Below are 17,148 nucleotides of genomic sequence, written 5' to 3'. Positions count from 1 at the left end.
GTGAAATATTTCATATTTTAATTTCTTCGCTTTTGTGTCGAAGCAAAGCGCGGCGTTAAGTTCTGCCACTCAACACACAATGCCTCCAGCAATCGAAATGTCTTAACACTAGGCTTCCTCTGTCTACCCTGCTATAATAAAGGATACGTGAAGCTGAAGAAGAAGAAATCTGTATAAACATTATACTGGTTGTAATCACTACTATGGCCATCAGTCAGACATGCCTCACCTTCGTCATAACGGCATCTTAATATTTTTTCGATAAATTCGATATATCATTTTTGTTCGATTGTTATTTTAATTTTCAACTCAGAAGCTGTTAATTAACTCAATGTCAATAATATTATCAAAACTGTTACTGGCATGCGCTTTAAAATAATAAATAATTTAAATATAGAATAAAAATTGATATTTTTAAGATACATTTAACCATTTCCGTGTTTGCTTTTATACTTTGCTATAAAAAAAACTAAATAAAGAACAAAATAAACATTCTTATTTCAAATATATACCTACTTTCTATATTAACTTATGATTCACACGTTTTTAAGATTGGTTGAAGTGTTAAGATCCCGTTACAAGATCATAAAAAGAAGAGGCGAATAAACTTTAGTATGAATTTAGAAAGATTATGAGGATGTAAATATTAATGTTATAAACATAATGTCTCAAAACACTTATAATTTAACCCCAATAAAAATACTGGCCCGTTTATTAACGATAACGGATAACGGGTAACGGATTTTATGCGTAAGTGCTTAATAAAGCATAATTATGTTTTCAGATATTGCACGTAAATAGATTTTTTATATGAGTTGATATTCGGTTACATTTGAAATCCTGTCATACCATTAATTTAAACACTTTTTTCTGACTGGTATACTTAATAATAACGTAAAAAGTGGAAAAACATAACGATCCATCCAAATTCAATTTATATTGAAGATGTCGCTGATTCTGATGGTTGTTCTACTTAGAAATGTCTTTTAAAAGAAGGAAACTCAACAAACAGCAAGATTTGAAGCGTACTACAGAATATTTAATCTAATGTTAAAATACGAGTATATTACTACTTCTAAGTACTGGTAACAACCAATAGCTTTAATTGTATAAAAACACATATCTTTCTATCTACTATAAAATCTTGTAGAGAAACAAATCAATTAAAACAAATTAATAAAATAAACGATAAATCTTAATCTATCGTGTTAATGTTGTTAAGCATATTATTGCTAACAAAACTTCTAGTGAGCTGATGCATTACCGTCTTACGTAGTTCTAATAGATATTGCTAAACATTAATTACATAGAAATTTTAAATGTTAAATACAGTATTATTAGGTATTTAATTATAGATATAATGACAATAATAATAATATTATTTTATTGTTATCATTATATCTATAATTATAATAATTTCTCACAACATCAAAAAGTGAAATTATTTTTAGGGTTCCGTACCTTTTAAGGAAAAAAGGTTTCTTATAAGATCTTTAAAGATAAATGTGTATATCACATGACCACACTGGCTGTTATTCTATCATCATAAATACCGATAAAATTCTTATTTTTTTATTACTATTATCCATTACAAAAAAACTGCTTCATTAAAGAATGATTTATATTCAAAGTTATAGTTATTCAAAGTTATACAAACGTGGTATAATAAATTATTTTATTACTAACAATAAAATAATAGATGCTATTTGAAATGTATATGCGAAGTATTAATATGCAACTTGGCTCTCCTTTTACATACATATTGTATGGACATGTCTGAGATGAGCTCGTAGCACAGATAATGTATACATAAAGAGATTTTCCTTTATTTACGAGCCGCTTTCTCACAATTCGCAAATAGTAAAACGTATGAAATATCGCATGTTAAAATAATAAAAAGAAATAACTCGATAACTTTGTGTTGCAAGGTTTTCAATTGAAATGAAATGATAAATGTGAAAAATACGATATATTAAATATTGGCTGCATTTTATTATAAAATATATAACAAAATCTTAGAATTATTAAAATTTAATTACTCATTTCTATAATATTGGTTTTTACTATATATTTTTTTGCATAAAAACGTACTTTTGGTCCTCTTGCCAGGGACACGGAAACACACTCAATTAAGTTCTACAAATTTCTACAAATAAAGTCTAAAGACTTTTTGCATATTAATACCAGTACAGGGTGGAGATGAAGAAAATCGACTTTCAATCTATCAATCACAGTACAACAGGCTTTCCGCCACAATTAGACATAATATTGAATTTCATAACAAAACAAAAAAAAAACAAGGAAAGAATAACAAGACAATAGAGATATTTAAAATGGTAAGCGTAATAACTAGAGTTTCAAATATGTAACTATTATTATTCAAACTTATAAATAACTTAACTACCACATACTAACCATAAACCATAACTACCATAGGTGATAATCATAAGATTATATTTACTTTATTAATTTTTTCGATTAATGAATACCTACAGATTACTCAAGAAGTTTTCCTTGATCTCCTTAGGTCGACTAAATGGCGACCTCACTGTATTACATATTATATGCTTCATTTATAGCACAACTACAAGCCATACTAAATTAATACGAATCGTACATTTTATTAAGTGTATAAAATATAATTTGTGACAATGTTGGAATTTGGAATTGAAATTAAATTGTCTTTACAAGTTTATAGCAATTAATCACAATTTTAACAACACTATATACTATGCATTGCTAATACTAAAGCTGTTTAATGGTAGTGAGATGTTGGCATTACAGAAGAAAAATGAAAGAAAGATGAATCAGGATATTGATAACTTAGAAACCATCTTTCGATAATAAGAATGAAGAAGAACGTGCTCAGTTGATTTAGGTACATAGAGAGAATATATGTTGCAAGAATGGTAAAAAAGATTTGTGTGGTAAGAAAAGCGGTAAGAAAGGCAGGAGAGACTTTGGTAGTCCTTATAGAAGACAGGGTTGATGATACTGGTAGAAGCTATATTAACATAATATTAATTATGAAGAAGTAAGTTAATTAGTACTTACAAGCCAAAAAAATTTTTTATCTATAGGTACGTGCCTCCACCGATTAAATAATAATTTAAAGAATTTATATTATATCCTCTTTAACCTTAATTATTTATTAATATATTTTTGATGGATTAACTCGATCTGAATTTTCTTTCTGTGTTAAACTTTACCACGTGCCGTTATTTTTATGAATGACGAACATTAGCAAAAAGGCAGTGGGATTTAGTATTAGCTTTTTATCAACTTGTATAGATAATAAATTTACTATAAAAATAAATATGTACAAAATAATAACATAATTCATTTTAGAAAGGTTTATTTTAGGCAGAAATTACCTGTAAAGAATACAGGTAATAGGTATGAAATTTCGTGACAAGAGAGGGCAGAATCTGAAATATCATTAAGAATATCTGCCTGTCCGTTTGCCTTATTTTACTTTATAAGCAATTTAATAAATTGTCAATTTGAAAAAAAAAAAATACAAAAACTATACGCGCGGCGTTGAGCGCCCACTTAACACGTACCTCATGCCTTCAGAATTCGGGCTGTTTGTCTTAACACTGAGTTCAAAAGTATCGTTTGCCTAACCCGCAAACGGCGGATACGGGATACAGCGTGAAGACAAAAAATATCAATTGTTTCTCGTAATACCTCATTCTGGTGTTGAGTTAACAATGTGTATTGCGTTCATGGTGTAATTGTAATTGACATTAATTAGTGATTATTATTTTAATAGACGACTATAGAGATTTATCGAGATAATGACATGTCTTTTAATAAAACATTTTTTCTAACGTATGTACTTTGTATTCTTTGGATTGTTTATTTTTTTATTTCTTATACAGCATGCTTTGCAGTTGAAACTTTACTTTTTTTTATTAAGCATTTTAGTTACATCTCCAAATAGTCGGCAAGTTAGGTAGTATGTACAGACTCTGCGTTGTCTGTATATCTCGAATATCTATCTAAATATGCGTGAAAATCACAAAGCTGCCGTCAACGGCCTTTGTATTAAAAGTCATAAAACCTGTTGACACTGTCCAGATATTTTTTCTTAAAACTTGTACCTAACAAACCTAAAGCAATATTTGTTGGCCAGTTTCGATGGATTGCAACAGCGACTTTGGCCTAGGGTCTCTTTGACTGTAAACATTGTACAGGTTTCGACAGTCACGCGTGAAGGGCGCGCAATCGATAGCCATATTGAAGTTTATTATTATTTGAATTTATAAAAATATATTTACTTTATAATATAGTTTTCAGCTTCACGCTGTGTATCTCACATCGCAGGGTAGGCAGAGAAAACTAGTATTAAGATACAACGATCCTGACTTTACGCCGAATTCTGGAAGCATTTCGTGTTTCGTTCGTGCGTGTATATATTCTGTCTAAAGGTGCCAAAGTAAAAAAAATTACACTACGTAGTCCCTTTATATTTCATTTAGTGGAACGTTACCTACTCGCATTGACATACTGGCTGAATGGAAAACGGAAAGTGTGAAAATCTTCTATAGTCGTGATAGTAGAAATTCTTTAGCTATGAAAGCATAGTACCTACTAAGGAAACAAAAAGCTGTTTCGTTTTTCACCCAAAGACCTGACTGACCAATTTACTGACTCTTGTAATTTCGTAGAGCAACGCAGCTTACAGTAAATAAAAGTGTGATTTTTATAAAAAGGTAAATAATATTATATATTAAATATCCATTATATTTGCTTTTTACAAATGTCAAAGTATCTAATATTTTTGTACGGAACCATCGGTGGGCGAGCCCGACTCGCGCTTTCCTGATTGTTTTTATTATCAATTAAATTTCTGGTTATGATTTTTCAGGTTAAGATTTTTACAAAAATATCACAGTAATTTATTATTTATGCCGTGCAACAAATTTATATGTCTTCATAAGCTTATTTAAAGTTGTACTTTGTGGGAAGCCTTAGATATATAATAAAGAAGACTTACTCAAAATTAAATTAAATCTTACTAATTTTACAAATTAGTAAGATATTAAACAGATCAGATATTAAACAGATTTTAGGTGGTGCAGAGGGAACCTAGTATTAAGATACTCCGTTGCCCACATACCACCGAATCTTGGAGGCATTACGTATTGAGTGGTGAAACTCAACGCGTTTTGCCTCGGTACCAGAGCGGGAAAATTTAATATTTAATTTCCTCGAGTGGGAATCGAACCTGCAACCTGTCGTGTTTACAGTAACACGGGCAAATTGGTTCTTTTTACATGACTTAATTTAAAGCAACAAATAAAGATTTTGTATACAAGAAATTGTATACAAAATAGGCATTCAATTCTTTGTTTAATTAACACTCTAAAAAGATTTATTAAGATTACTACATTTAAACTTAATTAAAGCTGTGCAACTAAGAGTAATAAAATGTATATGCATGTAGATCAGGGGTACCCAACCTTTTTTTATCAAGGGGCCAAGTTAAACAATCGTCACAAAACAAGTTTAATATGAAACCATACTATAAATAACCTACCTATCTATATTCAATTAATAAATGTATGAGAAAATAGATAAAATAAAAGAGGCCAGTCCTGGCGCAGGGGCAGAGAGTTTGACTGTATATGCGACAGGGTATGGGCTCGATGCCCATTCGAGAAAATGAAATCATTTTGCTCTGGTGTCCATGCAAATTGCGGCGTTTAGTTCCGCCATAAATTCAATTTTAGAATTGCTTGATGAGTCGCATAGCGGGCTCGTGTTGCTCATCCTTGGTATAGATTGTAGCTGTTTTGCAACTCACGGACAATGCATCTCGGTGACTGTCAGACGTATGTTTAACTTAGAATGCTTGTCTGAAAGGTGATCGTTTTGATATATGTGACGCGTAAATTGTAGAGCCTATTTGCTATTTACAATGTATACCTGAACTAGACGTTTGGACAAGTAGAAATAATTTTTGGTTGTTGTGTAAATAAAATATTTTTGTGTTAGCATTCTCTTACGATTAAGTATTTAATAGATGGTTAATTAGGGTTGTGTTTGTAATTTTCTTATTTAGGATTACGTTTACAATAGACACAAGGTAAAAAGCTGTGTAAGGAGTTAGCTAAAGGGAAACCTTGCAGTTCCATTAATTTATCTTTATATTAAATAAGATATATACTGAAATAAAAATAATATTAATAATTACACAAAAAAGTAAAGTGTCGGGATATTACAAGGCTAATTTTACTGACCTTTACTGTTTATGTCCCATAAAACGACGATGCAGCCGAGCCTGGCCAGCCTCAGAGCAATCAGACTGCCGAGGCCGCCTCCACCGCCCGTCACTAAAGCTATACTACCCTTCAAATCCTTCTTTGGATGTCCAATTATAGATTTATATATTCCTTGAATAACATGACCGATGGCCACCATTAAAAATGCTATTACATCAAATATTGTTTGTATTATTGTGTATTTTTCTCGCATACATTCTGGAATCTCCCTTGTCAAAGGTCCAGGTCTTATTCCATTCATATATTCTTGCCTTTCAGTTGCCATTTTGGTATATGTTTTAAATCTATAAAGTTGTTCTATGGCGCATTCCTTGTTAATACATTTAGATTTGGTTGTGTTGCATTGATTATGTATGTGGTAGGTATCCCGATCTGTAACAATTGAAGCTAAGTTGAATTAAAATGTTACTACTGACTTAAAAATTATAAAATCTTTCTTTTAATTATTTTCGTTTAACAAAATCAAGGTATATATTGCTTTATGTTAAGTAAATTTATCTTTAAAAATAATATATTTATTAAATTTTAAATTTTGGGTAAACCCAAAAAGGATGTTTTCCTCTGATGTTATTAACACCTTTATGCTAAAAATGTTTATTAATCTGTGGCAGCATAAAAATAATAGAAGTTGTGTGTTAATATTAACACAAATTATTTTTCGCTATAACATGCCAATTAATATAATTGGTTTCGTAATAAACAATATTTGTTTTATATATAAGTTGAAACGAAATATTTACTTAAATTTATATCCGTTTCTACGCGAATTAAAAATACATTACCAAATTACATACGTTTACAATTGCGCTTAGAAGCAATATGCAAATTTTAATAAGGCATAGACGACATAGGTGAACTCACTGATATATTTAAAGATAATAAATATATACATTTACATCAGTACTAATACAAGAATATTTTATCCTAACATTGAGACTAATCGTGACGCAGGGGCAAAAGCATGTGACTGTAAGGGCTATAGGTTGTAGGTTCGATTCCCATTCGAGGAAATGAAATATGTATTTATCTATATATATAAAATCGAAAAGTCACTCACTCATCACGAAATCTCAGAACCTACATGTGCTAGGAATCTGAAATTTTGCATAGGAGTTATTTATAGGACGTAGGTGCTTGCTAAGACGGGAATTTGCAATATTCGACTTCTAAGGGGTTGTTTTTGGGGTCGAATGTTTGTATGAAACTTCGTTACTACAAATGCTAGGAGTATCAAATTTTGCATAGACGTCACTAGGACGTAGCCATGGAGACAGAAATTAATAATAACATAGTTCACGCGGGTGAAACCGCGAGCGGGCCGCTAGTATTTAATATTTTCATTACTTTGCTACGGTATCGAGGCAAAAGCAGCATTGTACCGTCAGTCAACAGTGAACAGTGCCTCCAGAATTTGGCGGAGAGTGGCGAGTGGAGAGTCTTTACCTGCTATATGCGAGACACAGCAAAAAAAAAAAGAAACAAAATGTATAAAATTTTCAATTTCTAGTAAGAAATAAGAAATATTATTCTATGAAATAAGAAAATATTCTCAGGTGTATTCACGCGCAAACGTAAGTAACGTAGTCCACGCTCTGTTTGTCACGGCGTTAGCAACACCCCCCATTAGTACTGTAGTAATCACCATGGCATTTTGTTTTTGCAAGTAAATTGTTTTATTAGGTATATTTTTGTAAAGTAATTTGTATACTGAATTCTATTATCTTATTTTCTTTTTATTTATTTATTCCATTTTATTAGATATTTTTAAATTATCTACAATTTTAGCTTGAATATGTAATAAGTGAGTTATTATCATTCATTCATCTTAAATATAATTTTAAATTTAACTTATATGAGCAAACCCCGATATCATTATTTAATATTATATAAGTATATTTAAGGAAAATTCGGAAATTGGCTATTTCGGGATTAAAAATAGCCTACATGTTGCTCAAAAGCCATACAAAGCTGTTTCGGAAATTAGCCCTGATAAATAGAAAGACAGACAGACAGATAGACAAAATGAGGTATATAGTTAAATATTTAAAACTTTCCACCTAAACAGTACGTCCATCAATCAATTTCCAAAACATTTAACATATATGTGTTAAAAACAACTTTCTAAATTATAATTTTTTATGCTTTTATTATGACAAAACCGGCTCAAGGAAGCTTTTACTATGAGCCAACCAATCATTTTGAGCAATAAGGCAATCAAATTAAAATCCTCGAGGTCGAACTGTTAAGCAAAAAATGACAAAAAATAGTGATGCCAGTTCACTTTTATATTAAACTAGCGGACACGCGCAACTTCGCTTGCGTATTTAAGGGTAAATTCTAATAACCCATGAAACATGTGTTCAATGAAATATTTTTAAGAGTCTAAATATCAAATTTTATAAAAATCGGTGGCGATTTAAGAAGTTTCCCATACAAACTTTCAACCCCTTATTTGCACCCTTAGGGGGTGAATTCTAGAAAACCATGAAACATGTGTTTAATTATATACGTTTAAGAGTCTGAATTTCAAATTTTATAAAAATTGGTGACGATTTAAAAAAAAACCTATACAAACTTTCAACCCCTTATTTGTACCCTTAGGGAGAGAATTCTAGAAAACGATGAAACACGTGTTCAATTAAATACTTTTAAAAATCTAAATTTCAAATTTTATAAAAATCGGTGCCGATTTAATTTTTTTTCCATACAAACTTCCATCCCCTATTTCACCCCTTTAAGGTAAAAATTTTTCAAAATCCCTTCTTAGTGGATGTCCAGATTGCGAAAGTAAACATTTCTCCAAATTTAACGTTTCTACCATCAGCGGTTACGGCTGTGCGTGCGTCTTACCTCAGTCAGTGAGGACAAGTCCTTTTATATATATAGATATATTCTTAATAAATATCTCAATAATATAAGTGAATGTCAAATTTTAAATAAAGAATTAAATATAAAAACCGATAATAATTTAAAAGTATCGAGTTTCAATATCCGTTAATTTAAAAAAATCAGCTTCACGCTGTATCCCGCACACAGCAGGGTATACAGAGAAAACCTAGTGTTAAGACACTCCATTCCCCACTCTCTGCGGAATTCTGGAGGCTATGTGTGTTGAGTTAATTTAAAATAAGTAGTTTACTTCCAATATAGCTGGTTTCGAAACCCTCGCTGTCGTCGGTCGGTGAACGCAACCAGTATTAGCAGTTAGTGTTGCGATAGCAAACACTCGGTACACCATCAATCAAGGTCAGTGCAATAAAAAATTACAAGCGAGCGCCATTAGCATATAGCCTGAAGCTACAAATACGATTAGCAATAATAAAAACAGCTTACTTGATTACTATACAAGTATAGTCTGGTTTCAAATGCTATGCAATATTAACATATTGAAATATACTTTTTTATTTATCTTCACGATGTGTCCCCCACATAGTGGAGGGAACCTGGGAACCTAGTTGAGACACTCAGTTCTTATTAAGACAATTCCATTCTCCACCTATTTACCGAATTCTGAAAGCATTGAGATTGAGATTGAGGTTGAGTGCCGGAATTTAACGTAGTGTTTTTGTTTTTACTCGTTACGAGAGCTAAAATATGAAATATTTCATTTCTTCGAATCAGATTGAACTCACAACCGTCGCGTTACAGTCGCACCCTTGTTCCGCTGCGCCACGACGGTTTCAAGCAATCCGTCTGATTAACTGTATTACACCTAGATCGTCGTTAGTCAGTGGACATTTTCTAATTATTAAATTCATGATTTATAACTTTCAACCTGTCATCTATAGTTGATAATATTTTTTTAATTTTTATAGGTGATCATAGTTTATGTTTAATTGTAACTAATTTTATTGTTTAACATAAGTAAATGATTTTTTGGAATGATTGTATACATATTTGAAACAATAGAACCTTCAAATATTTGTAGTAGAGAATTGGTAAATTTATTTTAAAATTAATAAATACAAAAAACAAACAGAATATTCAAGTAATTACGAAACTACAAATAAATCTACTTCACCATAGAATATAAAAAACATGACTGCCAAAATTCAATTAACAGTAACTGTACACAGATAACATCCAGTTATGATAAAAGTACAGTCGTAGTTTGGAAGTCCGACAGATGACTAACGGGTCTGGAATTGGCTGTGTTAAGTAATATTATGGCTAAGTGTGTTAAAAACATACCGGCGTACTGCAACGGACGGTTAAAGTAATTAATATTATAGTTTATTATATGTTTTATTTTTATTCCTGTTAATTTGTACTAAATTATAAAGTATAGAATTTTAATGTTTTAAATTAGAAAAAAATATTTTATAAAAAATGAATTTAGATAAAGAAATTAGAATACAATTTCATACACATTCACACATGAGATTACACATCCAATCAATTGATCACACATGCACAAATTTGAAAATGAATTAAAATGAAATGTTAATTTTAAATGAATACACATCCATATAAGTAACTAGCGGCCCGCTCGCGGTTACACCCGCGTGAACTATGTTATTATCAATTTCTGTCTCCATGACTACGTCCAAGTGACGTCTATGCAAAATTTGAGACTCCTAGCATTTGTAGTAACGAAGTTTCATACAAACTTTCGACCCCAAAAACAACCCCTTAGAAGTCGAATATTGCAAATTCCCGTCTTAGCGAGCACCTACGTCCCATAAGTAACTCCTATACAAAATTTGAGATTCCTAGCACTTGTAGTTTCTGAGATTTCGTGATGAGTGAGTGACCTTTCGATTTTATATATATAGATAATAATAAAAATCTTTATTTATATTTCTTATTAATATTTCAACGAAATTGTGAGATTATAACAAACACCTATAGGACTATTCCTACACTCCTAATAGTTTACAGCTTCAACATACATATGTAAGTCCTCCAATGTTTGCTATAAACAATTTTCCGAGTAAAATTGTAGACGCGACAGTATCTACTAGCTAAATTTTCCTTTATTATTATTGATGACAATAATAATTCATTGGACACACTAGTGTTAGATACTTAACGTAGATATTACTATTTTCTTTTCTATTTTTATTGAGAACGTATATTAAGAAAAAAGTCTCTAGAACGGCTATTGAATGAACATTTCTGATTTATTTAAATTAAAATATGAATCCGCTAATAGCGCTTATTAACGTTATCAAAATAAAAGACTTTTAATTATTTAACTATTATATATTTAATTAAATTTATTGATAACACGATGTCTAGATAGAGATTATGTACACAAACACACACACAAACGATACTAAATGGATTTAAATATATTTATTTTAACTTTGCAAATGTAATTAAGTTAATTAACAAATCTTTTAGTAAAATAATAAAAAGAAAAATACTGTGTAAACTATATATAAATAAACATACATTTAAAAAAACCCTATAAGAATATACCAAGAAATAAAAGCGCTTTATGGTTATAGTTAAAATAATTTGCATAATAATTATTTCGCATCCATCAATTCACTTCAAAGTATCCATGCTGAAGACCATGCATACAGACATACATAAATATGCATAAACACGAACAATGACGCATATATCATACAAATCTGTGATCAGAATTCGATATTATGTTTTATGGCATGGATGAATTAATAGTGAATACGTAGTGCGTTAACCGATTGTCTTGACGAAGGTCACATTGGAAACACGTACTGGTGTGTAATTGATAAGTCAAAATCAGATTTCAAGTTCGTTAGGGAAAAAAAGCCGGTCAAGTGCGAGTCGGTTACATCTAGTGAGGGTTTCGTAACAATTGCAGGATTGTAGGACAATGGGAAATTAACTTATAAAATAGACAAACTTCAGTTTGCGGGGAGCAGCAGCTTAAGCTTATAAATAAAATTAAAAAAAAATTAAAATTGTACTTTATTGATTTTATTGTTTGTCCTAATTTCTTTTTTTAACTTAGTAAAATACGCATCCCATTTTTTAAACCATGAAACAGATTTTGTTGGAGTTGGCACGAATATATAAAGTTAGCTTATCAAAATAAGATTATATGCTATACTTAATAATATATGTATAATATATGAGAATTTAGTATTACTAGTGCACGAAGCTGCGAGCGGCGCTTGTAGGCTACAGTATAAAGCAAAAAGCTTGTAGCGTTTTTGAACAGGTAGATATATCGTTAATAAACTAACAAACTAAACGAGTATCTTTTTTTTTGTTAGTGTTTTTATTTCATTAAATTACATATCCAGTGTAACCGGTATTTAAAAAATCATAAGTAAGCTTCTATCAATATTAATATCCCTCACATATGACATGGATGTTAATAATAATATGTTATTAGTTATAAATTATTAGCGTATAATATAATTTATATACATAATTTAGATTTAGACATTATTTAAGGTGTGGTAATAGACCTTCTAAGTCCTACCGTCATAGTTCAAACTAGAAGCCTCTGCGTCACGTCACAGGTATCATTCTAGCGTACATTCGCTCCAATATCTCAATACTCTGCTTGCGCCATACGAGTGCTGCAACATCCACATTCTACATAACATTCGGCACGACATGTACCTACAGACGTACACAAATCCAACGTTACCGCAATTTTGAAATTATGAACTAATGAAATGTTAGGTAATGCCGTAGTTTGTGTTTTTAGTAGTGTTCTAGTGTAAGACCTTGGCAAAGAAAATTTGTTGGAAATTAAGAACTGTTAGCTGACATAAATCTGATTGAATAGAATAAATAAAGATCGTCGTGGCGCAGAGGCACACAAAAGCGATGCGACGGTTGTGGGTTCGTTTCCCACTCAGGAAAATGAATTATTATTTATTTATATTTTCATATCTTCGCTCTGGTGCCAAGTTAAGATATTCTATTTATATTTTCTTAAAAGTTCTTATTTTTTCAAAATGTTTCATACTTATAAACAAAACATCTTCTTTAATTTAGATATCATATAAGGCTTACCGATAAAAAGCATTTTTTTACAGCATTGTACATAATTGTACACTTATTAATTATAAAAAATTATGAACTAACTCTTAAAAGATGTACCAATCCAAATACTTATCAAATAAAATTATATATTCATATAACTAATATTTATTTCAAGCGTTATCGAAAATGCATTATTCGGCCTTGCCCTACTTTCATTAGCAATCACGACACCAAACGGCGATTACATTATTATATTTTTAAAATTTTGTTTATAACATATTTCTCTTAATACAACAAGAGGAATAGTTCGTGAGAACACTAATATTGTTTCATTATATTTTAAATTCACGGTAAATAACATGAAGTAAGTAGGTAAATTAACATCAGAATGACGGCAATTTAAAACTTTTTATATTGTAAGGTCAGATGTTTATTTAATTTTGTAATCTTTCTTTACGTATATATCAAGATATGTCTTTTCTGAAAATTCAAATGACCACTCATTTACTACTGTACCTCTTGCTATCGCTTATAGTTGAAAAAAAAACCGGTAAAGTGCGAGGCGGATTCGCACACCGAGGCTTCCGCACCTATTTCAAGATTGTAGGTCAATGGAAAGAACAACTTATAAATAAATAAAAACTTTTATAAGTTTGCGGCCATATGCACTTATTTTGTATGATTTTTCCTATGAATTTAATTTTTTCGTTATTTATGTTGTGATTTCTCACTTCGTGTCAAATTTCTTAGGTCAACGAGAAGTAAGAAGTAAGTCAAGTTTGATTTCGCGGCGAATTTCATACAAAATGCAACAAAATCGAAGCATATATGGTGGAAATCATGAATCTTTTGATTGCAACGCAAAAATACGCTTAAAAACTAGTTTTATGTGCTTCAAGGATTCTGCCGTGCCGTTTTTTCCTTTCGGGGTACGGAACCCTAAAAAGTGACGTCATAACGTTGTTTATCTTAACGACATATCTTGCAATTTATGGTATAAACCGAGAGTAGGTACAGGAAATGTCTTCTTTAATCCATTACAATGTAAAATTTTAGCATTAATAAGATTTATTATCAATCCAATTAAACGAAAAGCAGTACCCATTATTGCAAATAAAAACGCTCTTCCGACAGACGTATGTGTCAACTGCATCACGGCGGCGGCGCCAGAACTTACCTTGGCTTATAAAATTTGGTAAATTATTACGTTAAGTGTTTCTTTTTAATTAGTGTTTGCAATAACTTAATTTTATTTGCATATGTTGGGAGTGATGGTACTAAATAAACAACAATCGCGTGATCACATAATTCAATAATAAAATGTGATATGATGGCGACGATATACAACATATACCTATGTATAATATAATTATATTGTAAAATAATTTTAAATGATATTATGGCATGTCATATTATAGTAGTCTTCATATTATGTATAGAAAGAAATATATGGTTTAAAATCACGCTTCATTACCGTGTAAAGTTTTATATAGATATGAAAATAGGAATTCATTAATGGTGATAATTAATTTTCCTTGTTGAGACACACTTAATTTATAAATTATATATTAAAATTTTCCAAAATGATTTATTTAACTTTATATTTTATTGGTCATGTCTTAACTTTTTGCTGTATTCGTACTCATGATTAAGAATTGACTTAGCCATAATTTTTTATTAATGTTCGTTTTCTTATGTATTTTGATTAATGCTTGGTTGGCACTCTGGTAAAAAAAACACGTTCTTATTAGTCACGGACAACTACTTAAATATGGCGGCAAACGATATTCTTATTATTATAGAGAAAATAAAAACCATAAATCATTTTTTCTTTGGAATCTTTAAAACTAATTATTTGAAACATCATTAATCTATTAAAATACAAATTCCTCTCTCATCTCCAAATAAAAGAAAATATTAGGTAATAGTTTAGAAATATAATCGTGTTCAATCAATACTACCAACATATTTATTTTAAAATCTCTATAAATAAGATCCAAGTATGCACTAAGTAGATAAATCAATGTCAAACGTACATATTTGTAACAACTACCAACTTAACAAAGCTACACACTACGCAGGTGTATTCTATACATATTCATGGCATTTATTTACATAGACTGCCGTCACACATAATCTCTTTAAAATTTATAGATTTTTACTCTATAGGTATTTTGTTGTAATGTTTTTATTTTTTTATTATATTTTAGTTTTCTCACACTTGTAAAATAGAAAGTAAAATATGTTTTCAACTAATATCTAAGGTACTAAGCAATAAAGCTCAACCAAATCAATTTTTTAATATTAAAAATGAATCTAACAGGTTTTCCTCAATAAATATTAAATAAACAAAAATCATGTATAAATATTTATATTTACTTTCCGCGTAATAATAAAATATATAAATATTACCAATTACCACAGATGACGTTTATTATAGCGATCAGCCAGTAAAATATAAATATGATAAAATTATTATTATATATTTTAGCATTAGCCTTTCCTGGTTTCGTCAAATTTAAATGCTCCGTTCCACTTCAATAAAGAAAAAAAAAATTATGTGTATTCTACGAAAATCCCAGAAAAAAATACAATTTATTAATTAAGAATTATCTGCTGCACAGACTGAAATACACTAACAGATTTAATGTAAAACAGAGGATGAATTAATTTTAGAAGAAAATAACGTAAAATCTTAAAAGGTCCATAAAATATATATTTTTTAGTTTATACAATACATTACAAGCCATAGTTAGATACAAATTTAGATATTTAATGTACCTAATAATAACATCCGCATAAAAGACGTGCCTAATTTGACAAATTTGTATTTCTATTTCCTTTCCTTCCTTTCTATCTCCAAACTTATTATGAATCAAATCATACTTATACGTAATTGCTTTAGAGAAATTTTGTTCTATCACGACTGAGTAGTAGTAGTTGATTCTGTAATTTTAAGCAATTGAAAAATAACGTATTCTTTATTGCACTAAATTAACACATAATAAAACATACATTATGAAAAGACATGCACAACGGTGGACTTATCTCTAGAAGAGATCTCTTCCAGTCAACCCGTGGAAGTGGATAAGTGCAAAGTAGCGGGAAAGACAAGATAATGCAGGGAAATTGAGAAAGACAAAAACGATATACATCGAAGAAAGTATCATCTGCAGTGCTTTAGAAAAAATACATATTATTAAAGCTCAATGAAAACCCATCATCACCAAGTTACCATTTTTGCTCAAATAGTCAAGCATATTCGTAGAATTACCTTATTTAGTCGAGAACTCCATCTATATAATTAAATAACCTGGATACTTAGTGTTAAGACACTCCATTCCTATTTAGACTCTTACGTTCCCCACTTTAATTTACGCGACACATGCGGCTGAGATGCGAAATGTAATTGGAATATACATTGAAGAGACAAGAACATGTCTTCTAGTAAGATATAATAATTGAGTGTGCTTATAATAATTTGATATTAAACAATCAAAAGGAACATCAAGAAGCAAAAGCAATTAATCAAAAACTATCTATCGACTTCTAAGTTATTTTGTAATATAATGAATAATGTAATTATATAAAATAACATTAGATAAGAGAGCAACCATGCATGCTGTAATACAATCGCTTATCCTATAGGTATGTTTACATATATAATGTCCGTATATACTCAATACTTAAGAAAAATGTTGTCGAACCTGAAAAAAATATTCGTCATGACGTTTATTATTAAATAATCGCAGTAATATTATTAATAAATGTATCAGGACAATTAAAAAAGCAAACTAAAAGTGTATAAGTATATAAATGTACTCGAAAGTAAATTATTCAATATCGAAACTACAGATTTTAAGTCACTAAAAACGATGCAAAAGTTTTTAATGTCGTAGTTCTAGAAATTTCTTTTTCTTTGAAA

General features: G+C 30.0%; 1 protein-coding gene across 3 annotated transcripts in view; it reads right to left on the bottom strand.

Moving 5' to 3' along the window:
- The window catches only part of LOC146539073 (estradiol 17-beta-dehydrogenase 11-like), a 57,856-nt gene that overhangs the window by 12,885 nt on the left and 27,823 nt on the right, over window positions 1–17,148 (bottom strand). For all 3 annotated transcript variants that reach the window (XM_085185274.1, XM_085185272.1, XM_085185273.1), the window contains exon 2: window positions 6,249–6,662. In XM_085185274.1, coding sequence (XP_085041400.1) covers window positions 6,249–6,555 — 307 coding nt within the window. In that variant the 5' untranslated portion in view covers window positions 6,556–6,662. The remainder of the gene's footprint in view (window positions 1–6,248; window positions 6,663–17,148) is intronic.

Source organism: Heliconius melpomene, chromosome 5, assembly GCF_056956725.1.
Source record: "Heliconius melpomene rosina isolate 202511_hmr_F chromosome 5, ASM5695672v1, whole genome shotgun sequence".
Taxonomy (NCBI): domain Eukaryota; kingdom Metazoa; phylum Arthropoda; class Insecta; order Lepidoptera; family Nymphalidae; genus Heliconius; species Heliconius melpomene.
This window is presented reverse-complemented; position numbering and strand designations above follow the sequence as displayed.